The sequence below is a fragment of the Geotrypetes seraphini genome, chromosome 2 (genome assembly GCF_902459505.1).
Source record: "Geotrypetes seraphini chromosome 2, aGeoSer1.1, whole genome shotgun sequence".
NCBI classification, from domain to species: Eukaryota; Metazoa; Chordata; class Amphibia; order Gymnophiona; family Dermophiidae; genus Geotrypetes; species Geotrypetes seraphini.
In genome coordinates, this window is record NC_047085.1 from 122264605 (window position 1) to 122291775 (window position 27171).

General features: G+C 44.4%; 1 protein-coding gene across 10 annotated transcripts in view; it reads right to left on the bottom strand.

The window, feature by feature from the left end:
- SNTG1 (syntrophin gamma 1) overlaps positions 1-27171 on the bottom strand; it is a 1000749-nt gene that overhangs the window by 340641 nt on the left and 632937 nt on the right. For all 10 annotated transcript variants that reach the window (XM_033934198.1, XM_033934202.1, XM_033934200.1 and 7 more), the window contains 2 exons: positions 25541-25584; positions 24050-24091 (listed from right to left, as the gene is read on the bottom strand). In XM_033934198.1, coding sequence (XP_033790089.1) covers positions 24050-24091; positions 25541-25584 — 86 coding nt within the window. The remainder of the gene's footprint in view (positions 1-24049; positions 24092-25540; positions 25585-27171) is intronic.

Sequence of the window (27171 nt, forward strand, 5' to 3'; positions counted from 1 at the left end):
CCCCCTTTGCTAATGCGTAGAACAAGTTTTAGCGGCAGCAGTAGCGGTAAGTGCTCCGACGCTCATAGGAATTCTATGAGCGTCGGAGCAGCTACCACCGCTGCCGGCGCTAAAACCCGCGCTAGGTGTTGGCAAAGGAGGGGGTATTTTCCTGACATGCCTTCTTCATACACAGCAATATTTGGACGTTGCCAGAAGATCCCTATTAAAATCATGTCACATTTCTTTAAAAATAAATAAATAAGTAAACCTTTTCATTCTGCATCTTTTCAGTAAGTACTGTCTAGGAACGTATGTGGAATTTTTTTAATCTTTCATTTCATATTGTATTCATTTTTTCATTTTATTTTATGTTAATTTGGGCTGTATGTCCCACATAAGAGGGCACCGAATGGGAACTATGAGGAAGATAGATTGGATGTGGTGAAAGGCAACAAAGTATTTTTTTTCTTTTTCTTTTGGCGTCCCTGTCCAAGGTCAATTATACACATGAAAGAAGGTGTGATGCTAAAAGGTATGTGCATGCTTCAATGTTTTCTGAGGTATCAAGGAAAAGAGCTGTTTCAAAATTCCTAGTTAATGTTCCTGTCAGATTTGATTCAGTGTACTCATTAAGGGATAGTAATCTCTCACACTGTTCAACCTTTTGCTTCTGTGACAGGCAAAGCAGATACACATTTCAATTAAATGATCACCATTAATAAATGTTTTACTGTTGATTGCAAGCCTTATGTGAAGCACACCTTTGATCTTGTGATTATTGGTTTGAAGGCTTTTGCATGCATTTTGTTTTCCTTTAGAAAAGTATTAGCATAATAATAATAATATTAGAAAGAAAAAAAAAGATGACGGGCAGGAAAAAGAGTAATTAAAAATATCATTTGATAGTAGTATTTTAAAGCAACCAATTAAAATCTACATGGTGTCTGGAAAAAATGCCCCCCCCCCCCAACATTTTCCCAAATAACTCAACAGGATTGAACTCTAGCTGATTGAGCTTGCAAAACAGTTGAGCTCTTAATGAAAACCCAGAATTCATTGAGCCAACAGGTCAGTGCTGTCAAAGACTTTATGAATGTGTAAGTTTGAAGGAGAATACTTTGAACACATTCTGAATTAACTAAGAAAAATAATTATACAGTGTGTGTGTTTGTGTGTGCTTTCCACTGCTGTACACTGGATAAGGTCTGTCACTATGATTAGGTCACTTGTCAATGTACCTGTTACAGGTTTTCAGGATAGAGTCAATTGTGGTAACATCAGTAATGTGGGGATTTCCTCATTGTGGCTGCATCTGTGAATATGTGGTATTGACCTGTGTTTTCTTCCATTTGTCTTGTCATTTGAACTTCCAAGGATAATGCTACCTAATTTGTTCTTTGATCATATATAGTATTCTTCTCCAGCACCATAATCTTAATGCATCCATTTCTTCCTGTCTTGTTTCTTCACTATCCAACTTTCACATCCTCAAAAGGAAAGCCAGTGTAACTGAATTAAAAAAAGAGGATTTTGTTCCATTCTAGGTAATGCAAAATATAGCAATTGTTTATCTTTATTAAAAGTTTTAACCGCACTTCGATTTATCAACAGCACGGTGTACAAAATATATAAAAACAACAACCGAAAAGAACGCCTTTTAAAATAGGAAAGCAAAGAAAAAACAAAGCCCCAAAAAATAATAATTAAATCCAAGTAAGCTATAAATCTAAAAAACTAAAAACAAAACAATTTTTGTTTTAAATCTTGTTTAAACATTTGCCAAAAAAGAAACAGGATCCTAAGTCACCAATCTTCTCATAAAAATGCTAAACCATAACGATGCGTCTTAACCATTGATCTGAATTTTACATAAGATAACTCAGAACAAATTATGACTGGGAGGGAATTCCACAGGCGAGGAAATGCTGAAAAAAGGCAGACTTCTGCGTAGATGCTGGACGTATCAAATGAGCAGCATTTTTTCATTATCTGAATTTTCTTCAGCAAATATTAAGCGCATCCTAAAAAGATAACATTACAACAACTGATTTGAGAGAGTAATAGGGCTTGAACTAACATATGAAAATGATTTATCCTGAAAAACTTACTTATATCTCAAGACGACCCTCCTTTTACCAGCCCCAAACAGGAAGACCCTTCTCTCCCCAGTCTTGAACTTATGGGCGTCAGAAGAGATGGCTCTTCTATCTCCCCGCCCCACCTCCCTCCTCCCTGCCCACTCTCATTTTAAGTATTTGGGCAGCGGCAACGAGTGAGCCTGCTTCGTCGGCGTGCTCCAGAAGTCTTCATTCTGCAGCGTCCAGTTGCTGCAGAATGAAGACTTCCGGGGCAGGTTGATGGCATCAGGTTCATTTGTTGCTGCTGCCCGAAGATTTAAAATGAGAGCGGCTGGAGAGGAGGTAGGTGGGGGATCCGGAAGCTGAAAACAGAGGTTTAGGCCAGAGCTTTGTGGCCTTCCTCAAACAAAAAGCATTCTGCTACCTTTGCTTAAACTACCAGTGGTTCAGTGATAACTATGGGGGCAAAAGTGAGAACCATTCACTCCTGTCCCTTGTGGCAGCCTCAGGAAAATGGATGTCATGACTTCTCCTGGCAACCCTGTGGACAACCAGAGAGTTAAGGCTGGCCGGGGGGAGTGAGGGGGGGGGGCTACCACAATAAATGCTGCTTGTAGCTGCCCCCGAAAATATCCAGGTATTCAGTGCCATTACCTGATAGTTGCTGGTGTTGAATATACAGATAAAACTGTCAACATTAGATCTTATCCAACCTTTTATCTGTCCTAAGTTATCCAGATAAGTTTTCAAATAGTAGATTGAATATTCCCACTATTCCCACTGCCTTGGATCTGCCCCGTTACTATCCACATACAGCTGAGGAAGTCTGTAAGAATATCCAGAGGCACTATTCAGACAGTGTTACAGAATATCCTGGTTGGCCAGAATGAGCCAGATAGCAGATGATGTTATATCAATAAGTGATTTTGGAATATTGATGTCAATTTCTATGTTTCTATGGCCTGGGTGACTTATAAGACATCATAATGTGCTTCCATCGTAAATAGAGAATAACAGTGCCAGAGTAGTTACAGATCAGGATAGGGCATGTAGAATGGATAGTTCTTAAAGTTTAAATGCAGACAGAATGAGGTGCAGCTTTGCAGAAAGTGCTTAGGGGCAAAGTAGCATTTCTAGTGAAATCCGTTTTATACTATTATCTTAACCTATGATACAAAATGATTTTACTGTAGCAATTACTTAAGTGGTAATATCAGAGAGTGTTTCCTGTTAGATAATGATCTGGTAGGGAAAAATGAGGACCTGGGACACAGCCAAGGGCACATGGTACATAATGTGATTAATAACAGCAGGCATCCGACCTTGGATAGAATTATTATAATTTTACACTCACAGTAGAATTCATAAGTTAAAATTAAACCAAATCATTTTAATTTAAAATATTTCCGAGCACGCTGCCTGCACATTCTGTTCTCTGCAAATATCCTTATGAAAAAAAAAAAAGTACATTGCTAAAATCTGCAGGACAGACATAAATCAAGCAATGTGAGATTCTCATTCAAATCTTTATGGTACTCATCTGAACCTTTTATTTCATATTACATTTTTTGGAGTTTAAATAGTATAACAGAACCGTTACTTTTTTTTTTTTTAATCCATTTATATCACATAGATGTTACCCAAAACTAGGTGAGGAACCTTTAAAACCATTTTGTATATTTTGTCTTTGCCCAAAATATTTCAAAAGCCAAAATCCTGTCCTAAATTTAAACTCTTGTAATCAAGTTCCTCCTTCTAACTCATTCTCAGTAGTCCATCTCTCTCACACACAATTTACATGCTACATAAAAATTTTGAATAATTTTGTAAGATTAGCAAATTTACTCATTGTACTTACTTTACTCATTGTACCCATTTCCAAATCATGCATAGATATATTTAAACAGAAATTATGAAAGGCTGGCCAATGTTGAGACTTCCTTGTAATTTTCCCAACTATTCTTATTTATATATAGTATCTTTTAACAGACCCTCAGAAATGCCACCAGCCACTCAAATGCATATCATAGTGGTTGGATTTATACATTAATTCCTCACCGGGTCAATCCAACTATTTTTTAAATTTTTTATATTAATGAATTTCAAAAAGTGCATCAGTGCATAGATAAAACTTTTTATAAATATAAAGCTAATACTTAGCTTAGCTTAGGTGGTCCATTCTAAGGGATCCTGTCACCGACATGTTTCACCCTGCTCGGGTTTCATCAGGGTTGTAATCTCTAGAACATTAAAACCCATATTAAACACTAAATCTGTGTAAGGACTAAACTCATTCAAATTATGAAAACCATTTACTTCAAGTTTAGTAAAAATATTACCTCAGTTAGAGTTGGTTTCCCACAACGCGACCACTCCCAAGATTTCAAAATGGCCGCAGTGTGTTACAGCCAAGATTTAAATACCTCCCCTCCAGGAAGTCATGTGACATCCGGACCGCCTCCACGATGGGTCAGCAGAGTCTATGCTGATATCAGCAAGAGGGAGGGCTGACAGCCCTACTAGAAAGGGAAAACTTTTATGTTTATGTCAAATCTCCCTAAAGGAGGCTTCTACGAATTTTTTAAAACACTCCCTACTTATCCATTAGATCACTAGGGGATGAAAATGAATCAGACAAAACCTCATATAAGTGTAAGCCACTCTAATTCCAGATTTAAACCCAGAGGGGTAACAGTGTTCAAGCGATATATCCACCTCTGTTCCAAGAAATTCAGTTTAGCCTCCAGATCCCCCTCCACCCCTTGCACTATTAGTTTATCTATTATTCGCCACCTAATCTGATCCACCCTATGTTTTTTTGCTATCCAATGTTGGACAAGGGGGGCTGACAGAGATTCAGTATTGATCCGTGACTTATGTTCATTCAAGCGTAAATGGACCGGACGTTTAGTCCGGCCCACATATACTAAGGAACATGGGCACACTTTTATGTAAATCACCCAATCAGATTTACAGTTTGTATTTTCTCGAGTTTTAATAATTCTACCTGTTTGGGGATCCTGCCAACGGTCTCCTTCGATGGTATTAGGACACCATTGGCAACGAGAGCATTTTGTATGTGTACCAACCATGTTTTCAAGAAAACCTCGTCCTTCTAACACCTGTCCAATAGTTTTCCCCTTAGTGTAAGCTATCATAGGTGGCTCTTCCAGGCCCCTTAACGTTTGTAAAATGGGCCAATGGGATTTAATGGAGCTCACCACTCCCTTAGTAACATCTAAATAAGGGAGGACACATACAAGTCTAGAAGGTTTATCATCAGGATAATCCACTCCCTCCTTCTCCTGTAGCAACAACTCTCGGTTTGCAAACCTTGCTCGCAAATATGCATTTTTAATAGATTTTTGAGGGTACCCTCTCAAACGGAAACGTTCCTTCATATCTGCAGCAACCTTTTTAAACTCATTCAGATCAGAACAGGTTTGCCTGGCTCTTAAAAACTGGCTCACCGGAAGACTAAACTTAAGCCTATAGGGGTGGAAACTGGAGAATGCAGCAGGGTGTTACGAGCAACTGGCTTTCTAAATAATTTAGTGTTTAATTTATTATCTTGCCTGGATATTAGAATGTCAAGGAACTCAATTTTAGTAGTGCTGTACTTAACTGTAAACTGTAAGCTTTCATTAATAATGTTTAACCAGCTAACATATGTTAGAAGATCCATGATTGTACCCTTCCAAAGGAAGAATATATCATCTAAAAACCGTTTCCAGTATAGGATATTGGCAGAATATTGTAAAGAGGGGTATACTACTTCTTCCTCAAACTTTCCCACATATAAGGTAGCAACCGATGGGGCCAACGTGGCTCCCATAGCCACCCCTTGAACCTGTTTGTAATAGGTGCCTTCATACTCAAAGAAGTTTTCTTTTATGACCCATCTAGCTAACATTAACAGGAATTCAGTAGTAATCCTCTGAGGGGCTGGTCTTGCTAGTAGGGTATCTCTAATGATGTCAAGAGCACCTTGTCACGGAATTTTAGTGTACAAAGATACAACGTCCAAAGTGACCATAAGGCAATTTTCAGGAACTTCCGGGATTTCACTCAGGGACCTCAAAAAATGAGAAGAATCCTTCAAATAAGAACGCACTTTGATGGCTGCCTGTTTCTTCATAGGGGCAATGGTATTCTTCTTGTGCCAGGAATAAACTCTCCCCATCTGATAGTCCCGCTCATCTCTTTTCAACTTCTTAATCTTCGTTTGTTTATGAAAAGAAAAAACAAGAAATGGATGAATTGCTCAATAAAACTCGGGAATCCATTAAACAAACGAAGATTAAGAAGTTGAAAAAAGATGAGCGGGACTATCAGATGGCGAGAGTTATTCCTGGCACAAGAAGAATACCATTGCCCCTATGAAGAAACGAGTAGCTTTTGGAGCGACATCTGATGAGTCAGAAGCCACAAGTGGAGAATCCACGGACAGCTCTCTCTCGAAGACCTTAGGTGATCAACATCCGCCACCAAAAAACATACGGACCAGAACCAAGGGCCGAGGAGGATCCAAGATTGGGTCGGGACCAATGATAAGACCCAAATAACTTCTTTAGTGATTAATATTTCCTCCATTAAATTAACAACAGTTCAGGAAGATGTACTTAAGCTTGGACTAGGCTTTGTCCTCCAGGAGGGCCCTGATTTCTTTAGACTGAAAATTGCTTTCCATATTTATACGCCAGTTACAAATTAAAATCTTTTTCCAGCAACAACATATGGATGATGATAATAATGAAGATAAGAATATTAATGAAGAAAGAAATTGTTCTATCTGTAGGGCTGTCAACTTGGTCACCTCCCCCCCCTATGAACCCTGCTGTTTCTATTTTTCGAGATCTAGTTTTGTCTGATATTACAAGTTTGGAAAAGAGTTACAATTTTAAGAACCAAAGATACAATTTAACATATGGCCAGTACAAAGCATTAAAAGATTTAGCAGATAGGGATGATATTGTTATAAAGAAAGCAGATAAAGGAGGGGCGCTTTTAGTCCAGAACCTTTCCAACTATAGGGCTGAAGCTAGTCGCCAGTTAGGTGATGTAACATCTTTTAATATATGTAGTCAACATCCAGGCGAAATATTGATGAGAGATATATTTAACTTTATTACTACGACGTATGAAGAGGGTCAACTTACCAAAAGTGAATATAAATTTTTAATAGAGAAATTTCCTAAGACACCTAAGATCAAATTTGTTCCGAAGATTCATAAGGACCTGAAAGCTCCTCCAGGGAGGCCTATAGTGAACACTAGAGATAGCCTTCTGGAACCTCTTTCTAAGTTTTTAGATATTTTCTTGAAACAGGCAGCCATCAAAGTGCGTTCTTATTTGAAGGATTCTTCTCATTTTTTGAGGTCCCTGAGTGAAATCCCAGAAGTTCCTGAAAATTGTCTTAAGGTCACTTTGGACGTTGTATCTTTGTACACTAAAATTCCGCAACAAGGTGCTCTTGACATCATTAGAGATACCCTACTAGCAAGACCAGCACCTCAGAGGATTACTACTGAATTCCTGTTAATGTTAGCTAGATGGGTCATAAAAGAAAACTTCTTTGAGTATGAAGGCACTTATTACAAACAGGTTCAAGGGGTAACTATGGGAGCCACGTTGGCCCCATCGGTTGCTACCTTATATGTGGGAAAGTTTGAGGAAGAAGTAGTATACCCCTCTTTACAATATTCTGCCAACATCCTATACTGGAAACGGTTTTTAGATGATATATTCTTCCTTTGGAAGAGTACAATCATGGATCTTCTAACATATGTTAGCTGGTTAAACACTATTAATGAAAGCTTATAGTTTACAGTTAAGTACAGCACTACTAAAATTGAGTTCCTTGACATTCTAATATCCAGGCAAGATAATAAATTAAACACTAAATTATTTAGAAAGCCAGTTGCTCGTAACACCCTGCTGCATTCTCCAGTTTCCACCCCTATAGGCTTAAGTTTAGTCTTCCGGTGAGCCAGTTTTTAAGAGCCAGGCAAACCTGTTCTGATCTGAATGAGTTTAAAAAGGTTGCTGCAGATATGAAGGAACGTTTCCGTTTGAGAGGGTACCCTCAAAAATCTATTAAAAATGCATATTTGCGAGCAAGGTTTGCAAACCGAGAGTTGTTGCTACAGGAGAAGGAGGGAGTGGATTATCCTGATGATAAACCTTCTAGACTTGTATGTGTCCTCCCTTATTTAGATGTTACTAAGGGAGTGGTGAGCTCCATTAAATCCCATTGGCCCATTTTACAAACGTTAAGGGGCCTGGAAGAGCCACCTATGATAGCTTACACTAAGGGGAAAACTATTGGACAGGTGTTAGAAGGACGAGGTTTTCTTGAAAACATGGTTGGTACACATACAAAATGCTCTCGTTGCCAATGGTGTCCTAATACCATCGAAGGAGACCGTTGGCAGGATCCCCAAACAGGTAGAATTATTAAAACTCGAGAAAATACAAACTGTAAATCTGATTGGGTGATTTACATAAAAGTGTGCCCATGTTCCTTAGTATATGTGGGCCGGACTAAACGTCCGGTCCATTTACGCTTGAATGAACATAAGTCACGGATCAATACTGAATCTCTGTCAGCCCCCCTTGTCCAACATTGGATAGCAAAAAAACATAGGGTGGATCAGATTAGGTGGCGAATAATAGATAAACTAATAGTGCAAGGGGTGGAGGGGGATCTGGAGGCTAAACTGAATTTCTTGGAACAGAGGTGGATATATCGCTTGAACACTGTTACCCCTCTGTGTTTAAATCTGGAATTAGAGTGGCTTACACTTATATGAGGTTTTGTCTGATTCATTTTCATCCCCTAATGATCTAATGGATAAGTAAGGAGTGTTTTAAAAAATTCGTAGAAGCCTCCTTTAGGGAGATTTGACATAAACATAAAAGTTTTCCCTTTCTAGTAGGGCTGTCAGCCCGCCCTCTTGCTGATGTCAGCATAGACTCTGCTGACCCAGCGTGGAGGCGTTCCGGACGTCATCTGACTTCCTGGAGGGGAGGTATTTAAATCTTGGCTGTAACTCACTGCGGCCATTTTGAAATCTTGGGAGTGGTCGCGTTGTGGGAAACCAACTCTAACTGAGGTAATATTTTTACTAAACTTGAAGTAAATGGTTTTCATAATTTGAATGAGTTTAGTCCTTACACAGATTTAGTGTTTAATATGGGTTTTAATGTTCTAGGGATTACAACCCTGATGAAACCCGAGCAGGGTGAAACATGTCGGTGACAGGATCCCTTAGAATGGACCACCTAAGCTAAGCTAAGTATTAGCTTTATATTTATAAAAAGTTTTATCTATGCACTGATGCACTTTTTGAAAATCATCAATATAAAAAATGTAAAAAATAGTTGGATTGACCCGGTGAGGAATTAATGTATAAATCCAACCACTATGATATGCATTTGAGTGGCTGGTGGCATTGCTGAGGGTCTGTTAAAAGATACTATATATACCGTATTTTCGCGGATATAACGCGCGCGTTATACGCGATTTTACCTACCGCGCATACCCCTCGCGCGTTATATGCCTGAGCGCGGTATAGAAAAGTTTTTAAACATAGTTCCCACCCCGCCCGACGCCCGATTCACCCCCCCAGCAGGACCGCTCGCACCCCCACCCCGAACGACCGCTCGCACGCGCTCCCACCCGCACCCGCATCCACGATCGGAGCAAGAGGGAGCCCAAGCCCTCTTGCCCGGCCGACTCCCCGACGTCCGATACATCCCCCCCCCCCGAAGGACCGCCGACTTCCCGACAATATCGGGCCAGGAGGGAGCCCAAACCCTCCTGGCCACGGCGACCCCCTAACCCCACCCCGCACTACATTACGGGCAGGAGGGATCCCAGGCCCTCCTGCCCTCGACGCAAACCCCCTCCCCCCAACGACCGCCCCCACCCCAAGAACCTCCGCCCGTCCCCCAGCCGACCCGCGACCCCCCTGGCCGACCCCCACGACGCCCCCCACCCGCCTTCCCCGTACCCTTGTGTAGTTGGGCCAGAAGGGAGCCCAAACCCTCCTGGCCACGGCGACCCCCTAACCCCACCCCGCACTACATTACGGGCAGGAGGGATCCCAGGCCCTCCTGCCCTCGACGCAAACCCCCCTCCCTCCAATGACCGCCCCCCCCCAAGAACCTCCGACCGCCCCCCCAGCCGACCCGCGACCCCCCTGGCCGACCCCCACGACCCCCCCACCCCCCTTCCCCGTACCTTTGGAAGTTGGCCGGACAGACGGGAGCCAAACCCGCCTGTCCGGCAGGCAGCCAATGAAGGAATGAGGCCGGATTGGCCCATCCGTCCTAAAGCTCCGCCTACTGGTGGGGCCTAAGGCGCGTGGGCCAATCAGAATAGGCCCTGGAGCCTTAGGTCCCACCTGGAGGCGCGGCCTGAGACACATGGTCGGGTTTGGCCCATGTGCCTCAGGCCGCGCCCCCAGGTGGGACCTAAGGCTCCAGGGCCTATTCTGATTGGCCCACGCGCCTTAGGCCCCACCAGTAGGCGGAGCTTTAGGACGGATGGGCCAATCCGGCCTCATTCCTTCGTTGGCTGCCTGCCGGACAGGCGGGTTTGGCTCCCGTCTGTCCGGCCAACTTCCAAAGGTACGGGGAAGGGGGGTGGGGGGGGTCGTGGGGGTCGGCCAGGGGGGTCGCGGGTCGGCTGGGGGACGGGCGGAGGTTCTTGGGGGGGGGGCGGTCGTTGGGGGGAGGGGGTTTGCGTCGAGGGCAGGAGGGCCTGGGATCCCTCCTGCCCGTAATGTAGTGCGGGGTGGGGTTAGGGGGTCGCCGTGGCCAGGAGGGTTTGGGCTCCCTCCTGGCCGATATTGTTGGGGAGTCGGCGGTCCTTCGGGGTGAGGGTGCGAGTGGTCCTGCCGGGGGGGGGGGATGTATCGGACGTCGGGGGGGGGCATCAGGCTTTCAGGATGGGGACAGACCTTCAAGGGGGGACAGGACTTCAAGGGGGGACAGTGCACGGAAAGTCAGGGGGGGTGAACGGAGAGTCAGGACAGCGCACGGAAAGTCAGGGCAGTGCACGGAAGTCAGGGGGGGTGAACGGAGAGTCGGGACAGCGCACGGAAAGTCAGGGCGGGCGAAAGGAGCGTCGGGCATCATGCGCGTTATATGCCTGAGCGCGGTATAGAAAAGTTTTGGTACATATCATCGTGATTTCTGCGCGCTATACCCCTGTGCACGTTTTACACAGGTGCGCGTTATATCCGCGAAAATACGGTAAATAAGAATAGTTGGGAAAATTACAAGGAGGTCTCAACATTGGCCAACCTTTCATAATTTCTGTTGATACGTATTTCCCATCTAAATAGACTTTCTTGACTAAATAATTTACATCAATAGATATGTTTAAAAGCACTAATCCCAGTGCAGATATCCGGTTTCCCCCAAAATAAGACCTACCCTGAAAATAAGCCCTAGCATGATTTTTGGGGTAGGTCTTAAAATAAGCCCTACCCCCGAAAATAAGCCCTAGTTGCCGGCAGCAGCAGCACTCCCCCCCCGACCCGACCCATCTCTCCCTTCCATCCGAACCAAAATAAATACCTTATAACAAACCAGCAGCATTGGCAGCAATCTAGACAGGCTGCTTCACGGCCTTCTATCATCCAGGGTTCCTCTGCTGCGTTACTGATTACATCATCAGCAATGCGACAGAGGAACCCAGTGTGATAGAAGGCCGCGAAGCAGCCTGTTTATATCGCTGCTAACGCTGCCGGTTTATTATAAGGTATTTATTTCGGACTCGCAGTTCAGATGGGAGGGAGAGATGGGTCGGCGAATGGGGGTCAGGAGGGACAGAAAGATGCTACATGGGGGGAAGGGAGGGATAGAAGCTGCAAGGATTCTGCTGCATAAGGGATGGGAGAGGAGGGATAGAAAGATACTGCACAAGGGGATGGGTGAGAGGGGAGGAAAGATGCTGCACATGTCGGGGAGAGAAAGGAAATAGAATGAATTGGGGTGGAGGCGAGGAAGGGATCATTGTACATGAAAAAAATAAGACATCTCCGAAAATAAGCCCTAGTGCCTTTTTTGGGCCCAAAATTAATATTTTAGGTAGTGTCTTATTTTCGGGGAAACCCGGTACCTGTTGTACTCCATTATTCACATTCCTCTATTGAGAGAACTCACAATTTAATCCTGTTCTCTGTTTACAATCGTTAACCAGTTCCCAGGCCACAACAGAATATTGTCTCCTATCCTATGGCTTATAAATGTTCTCAGGAATCTGTTATGAGGAATTTTGTCAAAAACTTTCTGAACATCTGAGTTTGGCTGTTTTGTGAAAAATGTTCAAAAATCTAGTAGTGAACATGACCATTTTTCAAAACAGGAAAACGTCCATCTTTTTGTTTCAAAAGTGGACATTTCTTTGATGTGTTTATGCTCAGCACATCTATCTTTTTGAACCATTAAAAAAAAAAATAAAAAGGCTAAAAGAAAAATGCATTCAACACGCCATCGGAGTGTAGGAGGGGCCAGCATTCTTAGTAGACTGGACAAATAGACATCCCAGCAGAGCAGTAGAGCACCCTAGAGGGCACTGCAGTGAACTTCACATAAAAAGTCCCATGTATTCATCTCATCTAGCACAACTAGAATAGGAACCCTCCCCCCCCCCCAATACACACACACACACACTTCAAAATAACCCTTGCTTCAAAAACTATCAATCATTGAAGGAGAAAAAACAAACACTTGCACTTTCAATAATTATATTGGATTACCCAAACCCAACAATCAATGCAGGAGGAAAAAAACCTCAAACACCGACTCAATCAAACATTCTTCACCACTCAAGTTAGGTTAATTCAATCATTGGTCAAAAACCTCCTATCTATAATAATAAAATGGTAAGCGTGCATGCGCACTCTAAAGCCGTGTTCCCTGATCCCTCGCGATGTGGCCACAAGAGTGCGCATGCGCGTTTATACGTCACCACACTACAGTCTCCTCTTTTTCCAGCCCAGCCCGCTGAGAGGGAGAGTGGCGCTGGCACCGGGGAGGGGGGGACGCCAGTTCAGCTCAGCCGCTCCGTCTCTGCCATCTCAGCAGCCCCCGAAGCTCCTCAGCAGCCTGTCCCGCTCCCTCGAGAAGGGCTCCCAATGGTGGCGCTGCTGTTGGTGGCGCTGCTCCCACTGCTGTGCGCGAGCGACACACCAGAGCTGGACCTCGCCTGTCCCCAGCAGATCGACCACATGGTGAATGGCAGTGACTGACAGGGGGATACAGAGGTGAGATGATGGATTGATGGGAGATAAAGAGAAGGGAGATGCTGGACTGTTGGGGGGCATAGACAGAGGGGAGATTCTGCTCTGATGGGGGGTGGGAAAAGGAAGGGAGGCCTACTGCTGGACAGGGAGAGCAGGAAGAGGTGCTGATGGACAGGGGGGAAAAAAGGAAGGGAGGCCTACTGCTGGACAGGGGGAGCAGGAAGAGGTGCTGATGGATAGGGGGGCAAAAAAGGAAGGGAGGCCTACTGCTGGACAGGGGGAGCAGGAAGAGGTGCTGATGGACAGGGGGGGAAAAAGGAAGGGAGGCCTACTGCTGCACAGGGGGAGCAGGAAGAGGTGCTGATGGATAGGGGGGGAAAAAAGGAAGGGAGGCCTACTGCTGGACAGGGGGAGCAGGAAGAGGTGCTGATGGACGGGGAAGGAAGGGAGGCCTACTGCTGGAAAGGGGGAGCAGGAAGAGGTGCTGATGGATAGGGGGAAAAAAGGAAGGGAGGCCAACAGCTGGACAGGGGGTGCAGGAAGAGGTGCTGATGGATTGGGGAAAAAGGGAGGGAGGCCTACTGCTGGACAGGGGGAGCAGGAAGAGCTGCTGATGGACAGGGGGGAGGTAAAACAAAGGGAGAAGGGCTGCTGCTGGATAAGGGGAGCAGTGAAGGGGTGGTGGTGGACACAGGGGAGGTAAAAGGAAGGGAGAATGGACAGGGGGAGCACGCAAGGGGTGGTGGTGGACAGCCAAAACAAAGAAAGACAGAAATACAGAAAGCGGCTAAGGAGACAGAGAGAAAAAAATAAAGACAGACACACACACATATATTCTAGCACCCGTTAATGTAACGGGCTATAAAGCTAGTTATGTAATATTTTTCAATATCTTTCAAAACCACTTGAAGTAAAGAGGCAAAAAAAAAAAAAAAATATATATATATATATATATTAATTTTTCCATGCCACTGATTTTGGTAGGGAAGCTCTCTCTAGTGCTCAACTAAAAACTTAGGGGCCCTTTTAATAAACTCCTTACTGCAGGCCAAAAGACACTACCATGGGGCACGCTCAGACATCCTGTAGTAGTTATGGTCGGCGAGTGCTATCCATACGCTAAAAAAACAGAAAATAGTTTTAGCACTGGGGCAGGTCTTGGGGTAGAGAGTAAGCATGATCAGCACTAATTGGTTGGTGCAGCTACATCACCGTGTGTGATTAGCGTGGAAGCCATTATTCCCTAAAATATAGGTGTTGGTAAGGGCTTTCGTGCTAATGGGGAAATTAGCACATGGCCACTAATAGGCAAAATGGAAAATTGGCTATTTTATGGTCATCCAAGTTTCCAAGTTTTATTAAAAATTTGATTGAACGCTTATATAATTTCTATTTGATTTACATTAAAAATAATATTTACAAAGAAGACATAAAAACAATACTAATGTTAATACTGACTTATAAGAAACTTAAGGACAGAAAGGGGAGAACTACAATTTTAAAAGTAAAGAAACATTCAAGGTAAGACTCCTTTTACTAAGGTGCGCTAGCGTTTTTAGCGCACGCAGGAAATTACCGCGTGCTACACCATGCACTACGCTTCTAGAACTAACGCCAGCTCAATGCTGGCATTAAGGTCTAGCGCGTGCAGCAATGTAGCGTGCGCTATTCTGCGTGTTAAAGCCCTAGCGCACCTTAGTAAAAGGAGCCCCAAGGGAAGGGAGGCCTCAGGGCATGGGCAAGTCTTGCGCTGAGGATTGTGCTGGCCACTTTTTAGCACAGCTTACTAAAAGGACTTTTGACTTGGGACTCCTTTTACTTAGGTGCGCTAGCGTTTTTAGTGTGCGCTGCATTGCTGCATGTGCTAACCCTGCGCTACGCGCCAAAAACTAATGGCAGCTCAATGCTGGCGTTAGCATTTAGCACGCAGCAATTTAGCACGCGCTAAGCATGCACTAAAACCACTAGCGCAGCTTAGTGAAAGGAGACCTTAGTTTAGAAGCTCTGTTATGTATATTTTAGCAGACAAGGACAAACTACTTCTCGCTGACTTTTGACTAGCTTCATAATTTTAATGGTGTCTTCTTTATGTAATTCTAGCCTCACCAGGCAATTTGTGTATGGAAAGGTCTTATAAATAAATTTATATTTTCCCTGCATTGCAACTTAATTCAGCAATATATTAGTCCTTATAATTCTAGGCAACAGTTCCCATATCTCTATGGGATTTATTAGATCCTTTCTCAGCCATCGGGCATTTTATTTATGGAGCTTCCATGTTATAGTAGTAGTCCATCAGCCTTATTTACCTTGTAATGATCCAATTTAATTCTTTTTTCCTTTGTTTTCAATAATACTTTCTTATAGTATATCTGATACAGCAATTAATATATACAATTTCTCAGTTTCAACACAGAAAACTAAAGAAATAAATCTATCATTAAAATACTAAAATCCTGACAACAAAATGTTAGCAAGGGCTAGGGAGAAAAACTTGCATATGCCATTGCTTCATGTCAGTGGTTAACAATCCTGTCCTCAAAGAATTCCATTTAGTTAATTTTTCAGATGTCCATAATGGACATATAAGAGATTTACCATATTTATTTATTTTATTTATTGAATCATTTATTTAGCCCGTCCTCCCAAAAGGAATCCAGAACGGGTTACAAGAGTTCACTCATAATATAAGTAGGACAAACCTTAGTGAGAAATACAGACTTGGCAGACATAGGGAGATTTACAGTGTTGATATAACATACAGACTAAAGGGTGTATATACCCTGCTTCAGTGGCATACCAAGGGGGGGAGGGTCTGCCACGGGTGCACGCTTTGGGGGGTGCACAGCCAGCCAGGTACTGGTCGTCCTGCCCTACTGTGCAACAGGACCTGCACCTCAGCGTGGCTGCTGGTGGACCCCCTCTGACGTACTTGCTCTGGAGCAGAGTTGGCAGCTGCGCTGAGGTGCAGGAAGGTTCCACGATGACTTGTCTGCTGGCTTTGCTGCGGAAGAAACAAGTTACGTTGGAAGGAGTGGACCTGGCAGACGCAGTCATTGCGGGACCTTGCCGCAACTCCCTGCGTCTGCCAGGTCCATCCCGTCCGATGTAATTTACTTCTTCCGGAGCAAAGCCGGCAGACGAGACATTGCGGGACCTTCCTGTTGGGTGGACCGGCAGCTACAGTCATCACGGGAAAGGAGCAGGACTGCTGGAATGGAAGAGTGGTGGAGGGAGAGAAAGGAGGCAGGGTGGTATGGAAGGGTGGTACTGATGGAATTGATATACAGGGAAAGGAGAGAGAGACATAAGGGGAAGGATACTGGATGAAATTGGATTGGAGGGAAAGAAAGGGGGCAGATGCTGATTGAAGAGGGGTGAATGGAAGAGAAAGGGCAGACATTGGATGGTAGAGGGGAGGGTAGAGAGGAAGCCTATGCTGGATAGAAGTGTGGATGGGAGAGATAAGGGAGAAAATGCAGGAAGGAAATGGGAGGAGAGAAAGAGGGGAGCAGACGATGGAAGTGGACAGAAAGAAGAGAAGGTACTAGATGGAAGGGGTAGAGAAAGAGGGCACATGATGGAAGGAGGGAATAAATAAAAGGAGGGCACATGATGGGGGAAAAGGACTGAGTTAGGGAAATACTGGAGGGGTGAGGGGAACAGGTGGTGAGCTGTAGGTAGACAGTAAAAAAGGAAACTGATGAGAGGGTAGTAAGAACGTAATCTAGATGGATACAGAAAATAAATTGAATAGGAAAATGAGGGGGAAAAGGGAAAGGGATTGCAGAGGAGAGGTGTAGGAGAGGGAAGGAGAGGAAAGAGATGCCAGACCAATGGGGGTGAAAGGAGAGATGGAAGGGAGAGGCATACAGTTTCTGTAAGGGGAACAGAAGGAGAGAAGATGCCATATAGGGGCAGAGAGATGGAAGACAGTGGAAGGAAGGAAGAGAGTAACAAGAAGATGAGAAAAGCAGAAACCAGAGAAGACAAAGGTAGAAAAAAAATTTATATTTATTTATTGTCACTGTTTCTGTGGTGTTGCATTGTATGCAGAGTCCAGCTTCTTGCTGGTTCGATTTAACCTTTGTCTATGTATTTCTATTTTATCCCCCCTTTTACAAAACTGTGGAGCGTTTTTTAGTGCCAGTCGTGGTGGTAGCAGCTCTGATACTCAGAATTCTATGAGGGTCAGAGCTGTTACCACCATGGCTAAAATTCACACTACAGTTTTGTAAAAGAGGGAGGGGTTAATTTGTGATTTCATATTCCATACTAGGCGAAGGTGTTTTCTGTGTTCTATGTGTTCAAAAGACATAGTTTTTTTTGTTAGTGTTGACTGCAGGATTGATCTGTACTAGCCTGGCTTGTTTAGTTTTACAGTGGGTGTATTGATGTTGTACTGCTCACTGCAGTATATAAGATGCTGCCTTTTTCTAGGTACTCATGTGTGACATGTGGATTGTTACTAATAATCATGTTTTTCATACAGATGGGGGGAGGTCATAAAATGATGGGCCCCAGGTGTCACATATGCTAGGTACGCCATTGCCCTGCTTCTATTATCTTAAACTGATTTGCATACACATTCATGTTTTTTCTATATTTCCATGTATATTCTTGGCTAACAATCCAACCAGATGAAGGTTTGTGAGAAACAGGATTACAAAATAATGTTTTAAAGGACCTATGTATTAAAGGGTGTTTATACCTCTGTTCACAGAAGTATGGTACAATATGAAAGCTTTATTAAAACAATTTGATAATCCACATGAAAATGTCTAGGACCTAATACACTGGGAACATTTGGACCCAACACGATCCATGTTTCGACATTATTGTCCTCCTCAGGGGTCCTATGGATAGAAATATGTAATGAATGGATATGAAGTGATATGTAGTGTAATATTAGATATGTAAGAGTGAAATGAAATTAGGTCTAGGTGACAACAAAGATGTTAAAGTGACTGGTGCCGTCATATATAATTGTACTAGGAGACTAGTGATACATGTCTATGAAAAAGCATGGTGTTGGTGAGAACGTAAAGCACACCTAGTCAAAAAGTGCAAAGCATCAAGGTGAAGGGAGATCTTGATACAAAACACGTGTATATATTACATGCGTGACAAACAAGCATAAAGGAAAAATTGGATGTACAAGATACTCTAGAAACATAAAATGTGAGAATTTATTTAACCTATTGAATCATCTTAACAAAGAAATGTAAATAAAGTTGCATAGGATAACGCACCAAAAAACAAAAAAACAGTACAAAGAGTAGTGGAGTACATACCCTGTAGCATAGGCGTTGGAATGGGGGTAGCCACAGGGACCATGGCCTCCCCCCAAATTGCTGATGCTTCAGTACCTCCTCTTCCTTCTTCCTCCCTCCCCCCAGTGGGCCCTTGCGGCACCATCAGCTCCGGACTTCCCCACACCTGCCTGCCTGCCACCTGCCCCCACCCCCGGATTGTTATTATTTTAAATGATCCGGCAGCCACGGCACAGCATCCACCAGATGAGATTTCTGTTATCGGCCTACCCCAGAACTCTTCATGCAGCAGTGACTTCCTGTTCCCGCCTAGGTGAGTGGCTGCTACATTGAAGAGTTCTGGGGCAGGCTGAGGTTAGAATATCCTCTTGTGGATACAGTTCCGCAGCTGCCATAACATTTAAAATAATAGCGACCCTGGGGGCAGGTGTGCGGAAGTCCGGAGCTGCAGGGCCGGCGTTAGGAGGAGGGGTGGTGCGAACAGGGCAGCTATGTGTGCTGGTCCAACATCACCTTCAACACCGACTCTGAAACGCAGCCTGCAGTCTCCCTCCTTGTGTTCCTGGTGCCGCGTTCTGCCCCCAATGATGCAACTTCCTTTTTCAGTCTGAACTGACGGCGGCATAAGGAATGTGGGGAGGGAAGCCACAGGCTACATTTCAGAGTTGCTGCTGCAGCCAGCATTCCCCTGTACCAAAAATGTGAGTGGAGGTGAAAGGGGAGGACATGCCGGCCCAGGAAGCTCCCAGGACTGGTTGTTTTTCTTTAAGTAGAATGGGTTGCAAAGACGTGCAAGGTGGGGAGTGAAGGGGAAGAACACATAGGGCCATAAACATGAGGAACTAGTGGACAATGGTCTGGAGGGATAGAAAAAGAGAGTAGTTGGATGTGGGGTGCAGTGAAGAAAAGGGCAATGAGATACTTGAAGAGAAGATGTAAAGAGAAAGGCAGATATGGTGGACCTGGGGTGGTGTAGACGGAGATGTATAGAATAGGAGGATATGATAGTTGGAAAGGGAGAGATATGGCATTGGAGGTCTGGTGGGAAGGCTGGGAAGGGGTTGGGAAGAACAGATACTGCACGGGCTGGGGGGGAGACAGGGAAGGACAGAGCTTGCACGGGCTGGGAGGAGGTTGGGAAGGACAGATGATGTATGGATGGGGTGCTGTGAAGTGAGGGAAAGAGATGCTGCCAGTGGGGGAGTGAAAAGAAAAATAAAATTGTTGTACATAGGTGCATGGAGTGGGAGGGAAAGAGAGATGGGGAAAGGAAGAAGAGGGAGAATTGTTAGATAAAAAAGTGTTTTTTTAGTCTGCGCATGTTGTGGAAGGTCAGATCACTGTTCCATCAAGAACATTTCTCAGTATTGGTACAATCCACTGTGCTTTCTCAGCTAGATTATTGTAACTCAGTTTATCTGGGCACTAAGCAGAGCAGTCTAAAATGACTTCAGTTAATACTAACATGACCATTTATTTTTTTCATCAAAAGGGGACATCCCACCCACAATCCCGCACTAGCCCCGCCCCTTTGTGTCTGGTGATTTCATGAGTCTCTGATTGTGTTTCCTTCTGACTGAGTAATTTCATGAGTCTCTGATTGTGTTTCATTTCTTTCTTTCTTCACTCAGGCCCAACAATTGTCCCGCACTAGCCCCACCCCTTTGCTGTCTGGTGATTTCATGAGTCTCTGATTGTGTTTCCTTCTGACTGAGTGATTTCATGAGTCTCTGATTGTTTCATTTCTTTCTTTCTGCACTCAGGCCCAACAATTGTCCCTTTCTATTCCCTCCTTCCTTCCTTCCTATGTCCTTGGTGCCCCCAGTGCTTCCTTCCTATGCCCTTAGTGCCCCCAGTGCCTCCTTCCTATGTCCTTAGTGCCCCTCAGTGCCCCTTCTTATATCCTTAGTGCCCTCAGTGCCTCCTTCCTATGTCCTTAGTGCCCCCAGTGCCTCCTTCCCATGTCCTTAGTGCCCCTTCCTATGTCCTTAGAGCCCTCAGTGCCTCCTTCCTATGTCCCTCTCACTGCCCCCCCCTAAATCAGAACTCTTGAGCAGTATTTATCTATTCCTCCCATGGCCCCTGAACCAGAACTCGAGCAGCATATTTCTTCCCCCCCCCTCCCCCGAAGCAGAACCTTTGCACGGCATTTTTCTATCCCTCCCTCCCATCTGCCATGCAGTAGAACCCTTGAGCAGCATCTTTCCATTTCCACCCCCCATCCCCCCGTACAGTAGAACCCAGCATTTTTCTATCCCTCCCTCCCTCCCATCCCCCTGTGCAGTAGAACCCTTGAGCAGCATCTTTCCGTTCCCTCCGCCGCCGCCACTACCGCCGCAGTGCAGGCGAACCCCACTGACCCTCCCATGGCGAGACAACCACAAATCTCCCAGCTCCAGCAGCTTTGGCAGCTGCAGCACTCTAAACACGCTGTTTTGTGGCCTTTCTACTGCCCGTGATTCCCTCTGCCGCATCACTGATGATGTCATCAGTGACGCAGCAGAGGAAATCAGGGCAGTAGAAGGCCGTGAAGCAGTGTATTTAGAGTGCTGCGGCTGCTGACGCTGCGAAAGCCAGGAGGTTTGTGGTTGTCTCGCCGTGGGAGGGTCGGATGGAAGGGAGAGATGGGAGGGTCAACAGGGGTTCGGCTGCGCCAGGGAGGCGATGAGAACAACGCAGCTGCTGGCAAATCCAGCGAGGGTGGGGAGAAATGTGAGGACCCAAACGGCCCTAAAGTATCACACTGGCGAACCCCCCTAACTATTTCCGAGGGAGGCTTTTTTTTTTGGTGCGGCAGGGAGGGACAGGAAGCAATCACCTGTCCCATTGTCCCCGCGCACAGTTTTGGGATACTGTCCCTGAAAACGTAACATTTTGGCGTCCCAAAGCTGTGTGTGGGGACAACGGGACAGGGGATCTAAAAACGGGACAGTCCCGTTCAAAAAGGGACATATGGTCACCTTAATTAATACAGAATACTGCAGCTAAGCTCATTTTTGGAAAACGAAAGTATGATCATGTTTCCCCTTTGTTGAGAAAGCTTCACTGGCTCCCAGTTCACTTTAGGATCCAGTTTAAATGTGCATGCATAATCTTCAAGCTTCTCTAAGTAATATTTGATCCTTTTGTCCCCTTATGTTGGAATACCCTTAGACTTTGCCATTTAAGAAACACACAAAGATATGTTAGCTTTCCCTTCCTTTAAGGGAATTAAATCTGCTGGGAGGTATGCAGACAAATTGATAGGCTTAAAAACGATAAATCCCCGGGACTGGACAGCATCCATCTGAGGGTAATCAAGGAACGGAAAGGGGTTATAGCTGAACTGCTGCAACTAATAGCCAATCTGTTGATCAAATCAGGAAGGATTCCGGAAGACTGGAAAGTGGCGAATGTTACACTGATCTTCAAGAAAGGTTCGAGGGGAGATCCGGGAAACTAAAGACTGGTGATTCTGACCTCGGTACTGGGAAAGATGGTAGAGGTGCTGATAAATGACCATATCATTGATCACCTTGACGGGCACAATATGATGCGGACCACCAGCACGGCTTCAGCAAAGGAAGATCTTGCTTGATGAACTTACTGCACTAATTCAAGGGAGTAAACAGGCAGATAGACAAGGGTGACCCGTCAACATTGTATATCTGGATTTTCAGAAGGTGTTCGACAAGTTCCCACATGAACGACTATTTTGAAAAATTGCGAGCCATGGAATAGAGGCTGAAATACTCATGTGGATTAAAAACTAGTGGTCGGATAGGAAACAGAGAGTGGGGGGTAAATGGACAATACTCGGAATGGTAAAGCATCACGAGTAGAGAGCCGCAGGGTTTGGTGCTCGGGCCCATGCTCTTCAACATATTTATAAACGACCTGGAAATTGGTACAATGAGCGAGGTAATTAAATTTGTAGACGATACAGAGTAGTGAAGACACAGAAGGATTGCAAAGACCTGCAATGTGACATAAATACACTTGAGAAATGGGCTGCAACATGGCAAATGAGGTTTAACATGGATAAGTGTAAAATGATGCATGTCAGTAACAAAAATCTTATACACGAATACAGGATGTCCGGTGCAGTACTCAGAGAGACCCCCCAGGAAAGAGACTTGGGAGGACTTGGGAGACAAATCAATGAAGCTGTCCGCGCAATGCGTGGTGGCGGCAAAAAGGGCAAACAGAATGCTAGGAATGATTAAGAAGGGGATCACAAACAAATTGGAGAAGGTTATCATACCGCTGTACCGGGCCATGGTATGCCCCCACCTGGAATACTGCATCCAGCACTGGTTGCTGTACATGAAGAAGGTCATAGAACTATTTCAAAGAGTCCAGAGAAGAGCAAGTACAATGGTTAAGGGGCTGGAGGAGTTGCCGTACACTAAGTGAGAGATTAGAGAAACTGGGCCTCTTCTCCCTTGAAAAGAGGAGACTGAGAGGGGACATGGTTGAACCATTCAACATAATGAAGGGAATAGACTTAGAAGATAAAGACAGGTTGTTTACCCTCTCCAAGGTAGAGACAGCGAGCGGGCACTCTCTAAAGTTAAAAGGGGATAGATTCTGTACAAACGCAAGGAAGTTCTTCTTCACCCAGGGATTCAAGACAAAGTTAGATAAGTTCCTCCTGAACCAGAACGCACGCAGGTAAGGCTAAACTCAATTAGGGCACTAGTCTTTGACCTAAGGGCCGCTGCGTGAGCGGATTGCTGGGCACAATGGACCACTGGTCTGACCCAGCAGTGGCAATTCTTATGTTCTTCTGAACCCCAACAGTTGAAAGCCTTCATAGATATGAAAAACATCACGAGGGGAGTTGGGTCAACTAAAGAATGATCAGATATTCGCTCAATCGCTCTCTATCATTAGCCTTTATTTTAAGTATTTTCTTTGGTCTTCTCCTTTTGAGACAATAATTACATGACCCCCTGTTAAAATAGTGGTCTAAGGAGGATTGTATAATATTTTCTAATTTTTTTCATGTTGTTGAAAATTTGTGATAATTTCCCCTGATTTGTTTCTTCCGTGTTTCTGTATCAAGAGTAAATCTTGTTAATATATCTTTAAAATGAAAAATAAAGAATTTTTTTAAAAAAATATGTTATAAATAACATATAATGTGCAAAAATCCTTTATAAAATTACATCTTAAATGGGGAAGACCCTTATTACATTAGTAACTGAGTGGTTAAAGGTAACCCAATATTTTACTAATACATATTGATTGTGTAAGAACAGATAATTTGCTTCTACCATTAATTGAACCAATTAGGATGTGCTTAGCTGTGCTATTGTAAGAAAGGTATGAAGTAAATTAAATAAATAAATACACTCCCATACAATCATCAACAATTAGAAATTAAAAAGTTTGAATTATTAAAACCTTTGTAGTGCAATGTTCAGCAGACTAATTTACATGGCATCTTTATGAACTAGAACAGTTATGACCTTACCACTTCTTCATGTCTGCATTTCCTCACATTTATTCCATTGATCTACAATTAAAAAAAGGGCATGTTGAGAATGGATGGTCATAGGGGTGTGTCATTATGAACACATATCTCCAGTACTGAAACAATTACATTGAATACCGCACAGAGTACAAAATCTTGTCTGTAATACATCACGTACACTATGGGGAGGCACCACGGTATCTGATTCAGGCCTTAAAGAAATATACACGAAACCTCAAATTGCTTTCACACATGGCAATTAGATTGCCCCTTGAATATGTTCATGATGTGCATTATAAAAAGACCTGGATGTCAGCAATCTCGGCAGCCAGCCCAAGACTATGGACTGCAATAAATGCGTCATTAAAATCATGCTCTGACTTTGGATCATTTAAAAAAAACTGTTGAAAAACACACCTATTTGTCAAAGCTTTTTACAATTATTTATTTATTTTTAAAAATTATATTCCGCATATCCTGCAATTCTATGCGGAGTACAATATGACATCCAAATGAGAAACAACAAATTACAACCTTCACATAGAACACATATCCTATATAATAAAACCCTAAGTGTGCATGGGCACTTAGGGTTTCGTGTTCCCTGCTGCCGTATTTTCTGACCTGTGGCTAGATTCTATTTTTGAACGCAGCGGCAGGGAACACTCTGGCCACTCCCCTCCTCCTGCCCTCACTCACTAACCGCTGGAGAAGCGCAGGCAAGCTCTCTCCCTGCATGCGTCCTGGCTGCCCTGATTGCCCTTCATGGCTGTATTCGGCAGCGGGGGAGGCGGCTCTCAGTCCTTCCTGCTAGGTGTTGCCGGAGGAGCGTCTCTAATCTTACTGCAGCGGACCCGGGGAGGAGGGGTGGGCTAATGTTGCGCCTTAGAGCCCGGGCACTAGCTGGCTATGGCTCTTGGTGCGGGCCCGAAGGCGGGTCGCTGAACGCAAGAAAGCGCCCCATGGCTGGAAGCCTTCATCAGCCCGCTGAACGCAGGTACGGTGCGCGGCCCCCTTTGTTTCTTGCCTCGCTGTGAGGAGGGGGGAAGCCGCAGGCCTTTAAATGCTCTGGGTTTGGAGCTGGGGCTGAAAATTTGGGGACATGTGAGGGAAGGAGGCTTTACTAGCACCCGTCAATGTAACGGGCTTAAACACTAGTATATCAATAAGACAGCAAAACAACATGATACAATAAACATATTACAATACAACCAACAAACATAACAATACTGTACTAGTGACAATAAACAAGTAAGGAGATGTTTGGTAGTTCTCTCACAACGACTAATTTAAAATGAAGCTTTGATATATTATTTTAAAATTATTCATACATGTAGAATTTTGTATTTTATGTATGTCATTCATTTTTATGTATGTGAATTTGGAATCCGCCTAGTTGAAAGGCAGAATAGAAATTTTTAAAATCAATAAATTGCAAATACAGCTAAATATGGAGGAATGGAAAGAAAGTTATTGGATCACATACAGTACCTGAAGAATTGCATCTCCAATGAATAGCAAGCCTGAAAGTTCAGCTGTAACAATATAGATAATAGTATTAATTTATAACACATTAAAATTATGATCATTACACAGTACTTGCAATGCATGTAGCTTATTTCATGAACATAGTTCTTTTTAAGTTAGACACATGGAAATCAATAGCACAGTGGTCTGGAACAACTATGTAGGCATACTGCATCTTCACAGTAGTCCTGCTTCAGGTCTCCCAGAAGCCTCTTGCTAAATGATTTGATTAAAACAAAGTGTCTGAGCAAATGAAGCATGGGAAAAGCTTCCTGATAAGAAACGAGCAACGAGTGCTCCTTAATAAACAATTAGCACCACACCCTTGCTTGCTGTGCTAGAATATATTGTATATTATACAGTGGTATCTCGGAATCCAAACGCCCCAGAACTCGAAAGATTTGGAATCCGAACTTTTTTTTTCTTCATTTTTGCCCTGGAATCCGAACTGCAAGCAGTACTCAGCCCAAAGCTTCCCCTTTGACGCAGCTTCCTGTTTCCGCCTGGGAGGAAAGCTTTGGACTGAGCACCAGTTGCAGCTGCCATTGCCGATCTGCTGCCTCTGCTGCTGGGGATCCCGATCTTGCTGCCTCTGCTGCTGGGGAAGTCTAGATCTTGCTGTTTCTGCCAGGTAGGCCCGATCTTGCAGAGTTTGTGGGACCAAGGAACGGATTAATCCAGTTTCAGTTCTTTTCAATGGGAAAAATTGTCTTGGAACTCGAACGGGGTTCTGGAACAGATTAAGTTCAGATTCCAATGTATCACTGTATTTTATATGTGTGTGTATATGAGAGAGAAAGAGTTCTTGTCATTACCAGTCAGTATTTATACCTCCAGTATTAGGCTAGAGTCTTATAGTTCATTACAAAATTTCAAAATATAGTCTCTGCCTCATAAAATACAGTGATGCCTCGGTTTGCGAGTGCACCGGTTTGCGAGTGTTTTGCAAGACGAGCAAAACATTCGCAAAATTGGCGCCTCAGAAACCGAGCGTGCCTCGATTTACGAGTGCTCCCCCACGATCCGGCACCCTCCCCCCGCGATCCTGCACCCTCCGCTCACGTCGCACCCCTTCCCTGCCGCGATCCGGCATCCCCCAGGCATCCACCCACCCACCCGATCACATTTCTTACCCCCTCGGAGAGAACGGGAACCCGAAGACCTTGAGCAAGCGCAGATGCCATTGGCCCAGCGCGAAGGAGGCAGATCTTAGGGCACCGGCACCGGCATGTCCTGTGCGTTGGTGCCGGTGCTAAACAGGGGTAAGAAATGTGATCGGGTGGGTGGGTGGGTGCTTGGGGGATGCCGTATCGTGGCGGGGAGGGGGTGCGATGCGAGCGAGGGGGGGTCGCCGGATCATGGGGGGGGGGGCAAAATGAGCTGGGAGATGGCGGATCACATGGGGGGGGCCTTCATGAGCGGGGGGAGCAATGCTGGTTCTTGGGGGGGGGAGCAGCGCCGCTGGCCTCGGGGGTGGGGGTGGGAACGTATCAAAGCGAGTTTCCATTATTTCCTATGGGGAAACTCGCTTTGATATACGAGTATTTTGGTTTATGAGCATGCTTCTGGAACGAATTATGCTCGTAAACCAAGGT